General features: G+C 39.6%; 1 protein-coding gene across 1 annotated transcript in view; it reads right to left on the bottom strand.

The window, feature by feature from the left end:
• Positions 1-2748: 2748 nt before the first annotated feature.
• Positions 2749-6616, bottom strand: part of srms (src-related kinase lacking C-terminal regulatory tyrosine and N-terminal myristylation sites) — a 14292-nt gene continuing 10424 nt past the window's right edge. Inside the window, exons 5-8 of the mRNA XM_019891492.1 lie at positions 4986-5144; positions 4587-4768; positions 3749-3905; positions 2749-3419 (exon numbers count right to left, since the gene is read on the bottom strand). Coding sequence (XP_019747051.1) covers positions 3220-3419; positions 3749-3905; positions 4587-4768; positions 4986-5144 — 698 coding nt within the window. The 3' untranslated portion in view covers positions 2749-3219. The remainder of the gene's footprint in view (positions 3420-3748; positions 3906-4586; positions 4769-4985; positions 5145-6616) is intronic.

Raw genomic sequence — 6616 nt, 5'->3', positions numbered from 1 at the left:
GGCAGTGACGCTACTGGATTTCTAGGAATGTTGCTCGGCGACTTGAGCAGCATGCGCCATGAAGGCGGCACACACGCGCTCATTCTTGTTTGTTTGTTTTTTACACTTTTTGACTGGCATTAGTTCCGTGTGCCTTCTGTCACATCACCACACAGACCAAGCAGCCACACTACGGTACATATGAGGAGATAATGGCACACTCTCGGAAATGATGGGAAATAAAGGCACAGTGAGGCAAAAGGGGACAATACTGAAAACAACATGGGACATGATGGGGCATAATATGTGACACTGTAGGACAAATTGGGACAGGATAAGACACAATAATGGGACACTCGGGAACAAAACTGTATGGGACATGTAATGGGACATGGCGGTATATTACGGGACAGGCTAGGACAAAATTTGGCACCATGGGATCATCATGGGACAGAGCAGGGGACATGGTGAAACACAATTGGGAACATTATTGGACACTGTGGGATCTAATAGGGGACACTGTCGTACAGGGATGGGCATCTGGTGGACCACAGGCCGCATGCCACAAAAAGTGGCCCTTGATTAATACTATGTGTGTGGAGGATTATAAATATGTTTCTTGTTTATGCAATATGTATATATGTAGTATATAACATGTAAAATGGGACAAGTTAACACACAATAAGCGACATGGACACAACAGCGGACATAATGGTAAACTATGGGACATAAGAGGGAATGCTATGTGACAGTATGCGACAAAATAGAACACATCAAATCCAAAAGGAAATGCTGAAAAGTCACTGTATCAAAAATAAGAACACAAAATTTTCGTAAGAAACGGGCTCTGATGTGACACAAAAGAAGATTCCATCGTCGAAACGACAAACCTTATCTTTTCAAAACCGTAACTTTCAAGTAGTTCCTGGAACATTTCGCTATGAAACTAAAATAGCAAGTAAAAGTATGTCAACATCAAAGAGAGAGAAAAGACTTTATTGTTTGTGAGAAGACTAGTCACTTTTTTTTTTTTTGAAGGCTCAAGACTGTCAATGTCATCAAGTAGCAAAGGTGCATTGTTTTCTTGCATTGCACCACATGCAACCCTGTCAAAAGAAAAGTCGCCGGTGGTCATCGTGGCGACAGCCGTGTAAACATGGCACTCCATCTGGAGGCCGCTGGGAGACTGAGTCAACGTAATACTCTGCTGCTTTCGTTGCAAGTCTTTACTACAGTTAAAAGTGTTCTAACCATCCAAACTAAGACGAGGGGTGGGCAAACTTTGGTGCTCAGGGGTCACTCTTAATTTTTTCAAAAGGACGAATGGGTGGGGCCATTTGATGAGGTAAGATTTAAAAATCTTTTTTTTTTTTTTTTAAAAACAAACAACATATGTAAAACATGATTTTTGTTGACTTTAATGTTAATCTGACACATGATCATTTTTATATCTAAATAGTTATAAATAGATTATAAGTGATCAATATTAATTTCTTTTGTAGAACCTATCATCACCTTTACGGGTTTTTTTTTTGTGTTCTTTCTGTAATTCCCTGAATAGCACCAGATGGCCAAAGCCCTGACTAACAGGAAAGTGGTAATTGGTGTCAAATACATATGTTGAAGTGATGTATGTCGACTGTTCAAACATCGATGTTATGGGAAAGCTAATTATAGCAGAGAGCCAAGCGTGCATGCGTTTGCTCAGCTCAGTGGCTATTAAAAAAACTGAATAAAATCATCTGTAAGCTATTTAGTTTGAACAGTTATTTTGTAAGATGAGTTTGAAATTAAATTTTGTTTTAGGATCATAAAACCGGTGAGCAACACATTTTAATTATAAATAGCTTTATATGTGCTGAAATGTATTTTTGACAGATTTCAAACACTTTTTTGAACACATTAGGTTTTTGAGATCATCACTTGTTTGTGTGTGCGGATTTGACCAATAAAAGCTGGCACAATACAGATATTAACAAGAGTTGTAATTCATAGTTGTAGAAAAAAAAAATCCATCAGTGGCTTAACCTGGTAGGCTAAAATTTAGAGTCACATCTGGCATAATTTAGACTCAAAATGGAATCTAAATTTAGAGTCTAAATTGTGCCAAGTGTGACAGTGGGTGTGAATGGTTGTTTGTCTATGTGTGCCCTGCATTTTACTGGCAACCATTTCAGTTTATTTTTATTATTAGGAAAAGCTGATGTGCAAGAGCTGGGGTCACCAACTCTGGTCCATGGGAGCCCCCTATCCTACATGCTTTAGATGTTTCCGTCCTCCTGCACACCTGATTCAAATGGTCAGGATAATTATCAAGCTTCTACAAAGCTTGCTGATGAGCTGATAGTTTGAATCAGGTGTGTTGGAGGAGGGAAACCTGTAAAGCATGAAGGACGGGGGCCTTCAAGGATCGGAGCAGGTGAAAATGAGGGGAGATTTGGAATCAGCACCAAAAAAAAAAAAAAAAAAAAATCTAGAGAGGATTACTTGAATCTCTGATTTTTAAAAATCAGTAAAAAAAAATGGTGGCATATTTACAGCTCAAACTATTAATATAAGAAACTGTAAACATTTTAAGGGGCATCAATTACTTGTGGATTTTCGCTACTAAAAATGTGGTTATTTGTAGAGACAATTAAAAAGAAATATAATAATAAAATAATTATTATTATTGTTAAATAATAATAATAATAATTATTATTATTACTATTACAATAATAAATGCCTTTTATTTTAGGGGGGGAAAAATGTAAATTATCCCTCCCCAAATTTTTTTTTAACGGACTCTTGACAATGCAATTGCTCAGAGGGCCAGATTAATTAAAAAAAAAAAAAAAACAGTCATACTTTGCCCACCGACAGTCAGTGCAAAGTGATTTAGCAATGATTGCAAGCCTGAACACTTTCAGGGGCTCGCATTTGTTCTTAACAAATGATAATGCTAAAGCTAATGACCAAAAGGAAATTCCATCTCCACTGAGGAATCACCAACATACCGTCTTCCTTTTAAGAAAAAGACTGGAGGTTACGTTTGGACAAAAAGATTAGCTTATGTCAGGCAGTTAATATGGCTAAACACCAGCCAGCACATCATTATTGCACATAGCGCCTGTGGCCTGCAGTCGTCATTGAGGAAACAGTCGTGGCTAGGTGAAGAATTCCATCTGGCTTCCTTCACGCCAGACCGTTTTCGTCAGCGTCCATGGCGGCGATATTGTCCTCCTTTTCTCCGCCCCGTGGTCACACCTCGATGGTCTTGAAGTAGATACGAGCATAAATGGAGTCCAGCTGGCTGTGCAAAGCATGGAAGGAAGGCCTCTTGGAAGGGTCGCCCGCCCAACAGTCCATCATGATGCGGTAGATGTTGTGAGGACATCTGCTCGGACACGCCAGGCGACCACCAGATGACAGCAGGTCCAACACCTGCTTGTTGTTTTTGCCTGAAAAATTGTCACAGTCACGGAATGGGAGAATCTCATGAGACTAAAATAGGTATATTTTCAAAACCGTTAACTTTATGGCCATGTTGAGGGCACCCAAAGGGCAATTATTCGTTATATAAAACTTCTTTCTACATTTTTATGACACAAATCTGCTCTTAGGTTCTTGCGGTGTTGAGGTGATAAATGTGTAAAGAAACCCTAAATTAATTATATTCCTCAATTTTGCGGTTTTTTTTTTTCGTTTTTTGGGGGGGACAAGTCACAGTATCACATTGCACGCCATATCAATTAGAAATGTGTGCTGAATATTCGGATGTTACATGTACCTTCGTAGGGCATTTTCCCGCGCGACATCATCTCGTAGAGCAGAATGCCAAAGGACCACACGTCCGACTTGACGGAGAACTTCTGGTGAATGGCTGCCTCCGGTGCCGTCCACCGCACAGGGATCTTGGTGGTCCGGCTAGCTGTGTACACACTGTCCTGGAAAACGGCGCAAAAGTTGGTATTCCACAAGATAGACAGGAAGCGACGACACATCAAACAAAGCAAGACTCCGTTAAGTAGACCAAATATACCGGTAACAATATAGTACAACATAAATCAAATGAGGGTGACAGTTAAGTATACACAACACATTCAACCACTGGTAACACAAACGCACATATTACAAGGATTAATGTCATTATAACTTCATGAATTAAATGAATTGCTCCACGCTGTGCATTCTGGGAACTGAGTGGCGTTACCGTCATGACCATCAAGTCTACTATGACGTTAAAACTCCCACGGGCAAAGTGTTGCTGTGTTCTATATTCGTGGAGGTTACAAAAATCAAGGATGCATGTTCTATATTGATAGCAAACGCTTTGGCATTGACAAGTCAGAAGTTATGCCTTCATAATATTTTCAGATAAAATATGAAATATAGCCTGAATAGATGCATTTTGCAAACTGACAAGGATTCAGTGTAGCAAGAAATTGTGAAAAATTCCTGGAACATCTCCTGGAACATCAGGTGAAATTGCGACAAGAGACAATTTGATTGTTTGGACCTTTTATGCTTTACTTTGCTTAACTTCATTTTACACTTAGCACGCGTCACCCTGACGTCACATGTTTGTCTCACACACACTCAACACCTGCCGTGTAACACGCACACACCTTGATAATACGAGCCAGCCCAAAGTCTGCCACCTTGCAGACCAGGTCCTCTCCCACCAGGATGTTTCTAGCCGCCAAGTCTCTGTGAACGATGTTCCGGTCTTCCAGGTAGGCCATGCCCTCAGCCACCTGACTGCCCATGAAGATGAGGTGAGCTGATGTCAGCACCTGGCCTTCTGCAGCTAGACACACACAGGCACACTTTTCAATGAAAGCTGCATTGAAACCAGTCGTAAAATGTCAGATGAATTTTAAGCACGAACTGGGGCTAACGCTGTGTTGATCAACAATGTTTGAGAGGAGACATGTGATGTAAAAGAAAGTGACTTATGAATGTATTACCGGTAAGTGCCCGGAAAGGCAAATGAAACATGAGAGCATTTTTTTTTTGTAACTCACAGGCCAGGTAGGACTTGAGGCTTCCTTTGCTCATCAGCTCAGTGACAATGTAGACTGGTTCTCCTCGGGAGCACATGGCCAGCAGCTGGATCAGCTTGGGATGGTGGAGGCTCTTCAGTGCCTGCACCTCCTTCACAAACTCATCCTGTTTGGTGTCCTCTGAGAATCATAAAATATATATACATTTTTTAAAACACACATTTACATAGTAAATCCCCATTCATACTGTATGTTCCAGACCAACCCACAAAAGGTGAAAATGCACACAATACAGTGAGACCTAAAAAAAGCAGTATAGTTTTACTGATCCCACATGCTTTTTACCACAATAGAGGGAGTTGCTATGATTTAAGGGGTACAAGCCTCTACAAAAAAAATCCCAAAACAGGAACAAACATTAAGCAAAGGTTTGTTTCTGTCCTAGGTGTTAATTTGTGGAATCATTTCGAAACTGACCTGAAAACGTGTGAATTGGTTGCTGTTCAAAAGGTTCAAAAGTAAAGCACAACCACCCCCCAAAAAACCCCGATATAAGTCAGATTTAAGGTCGTAAATTGATTAAATCCTGTAACATGACGGAATATTGAGTATAGTGTGAGAGCATAGTGATAGATAAATGTGCCCAAGTGTGTGCTTACATAGTCCCTGTACATACCGAAGGTTGTAGGCCAGGCGTGTCAAACATACGGCCCACAGGCCGGAACCGGCCCCGAGGAGTTTGATCAGGCCCGCAGGATAATTTAAAAGTCAAAAAATGCATAAAAGACACAGAATGAATATTTTTAATAAGATGCAATTCATGGATTATCCGCGAGCACACTGTTTTCTCCTTAGTTTGTAAAGTGGAGGCAGGAATTAAATTTAGATTTTATATGCACGTGTAAATGGTTTAAAAATTCCTTTCTTTATAAATTTTGTTTCATCTTAAAATGCATTACTATATTTTTCAATACAAATTACTTGTTAAAGTTTTGTGCCTTTTGTACAATCAGTGGGATCAGTTGCAATGCATATATGTGAATGATCAAAGTAAATTGCACATTTGTCAAAGGAAATCTAAGGTGTTTCATGAAATGTTTTGTAAAAGATATGTTCATTAAATTTCAACATTTTCCTAATGTTCTTGTGCTTCACTATACCAAAACAAAGGAAAGGCATGATATTTTAGTTATTTATAGCAGAGTATGGTATAATTTTAATGGTCCGACCCACTTGACATCTACTGAGGCCGTATGTGGCCCACAATGTGAAATGAGTTTGACACCCCTGGTTTATATGTTCAATACAATGACTGATTGACTGACCTAAATTCCTTAAAGTTATCACGTAAGAGTAAAAAGATGGAGTGGTCCCTTGCATTGAAAAAATAAGCCGAAGCAGTCACACTGATAGATAAAGCATCTTAAAGTTATTTTTCTTTCAGGCGAGTAATAAGACTAGAATTAAGACTAAAAGAATAACAATTCAAAACAACAGCTTAAAAAAGAATTAAAATTAATTAATCGGCGGTCCCGACAAATCTCTGGGCCCCAGGCAACTGCCTACGTTTTGCTTACGCCTCCGCACGAAACACTAGAAGCTGATGCTGCTTGCCATCATACATGGCAATGGCGAGTGATGAAAAAAGCGGA

The sequence above is a fragment of the Hippocampus comes genome, unplaced genomic scaffold (assembly GCF_001891065.2).
Source record: "Hippocampus comes isolate QL1 unplaced genomic scaffold, H_comes_QL1_v1.1 scaffold174, whole genome shotgun sequence".
Classification (NCBI taxonomy): domain Eukaryota; kingdom Metazoa; phylum Chordata; class Actinopteri; order Syngnathiformes; family Syngnathidae; genus Hippocampus; species Hippocampus comes.
The sequence above is the reverse complement of the archived record's forward strand: the minus strand, read 5'-3'. Positions and strand labels throughout refer to the sequence as shown.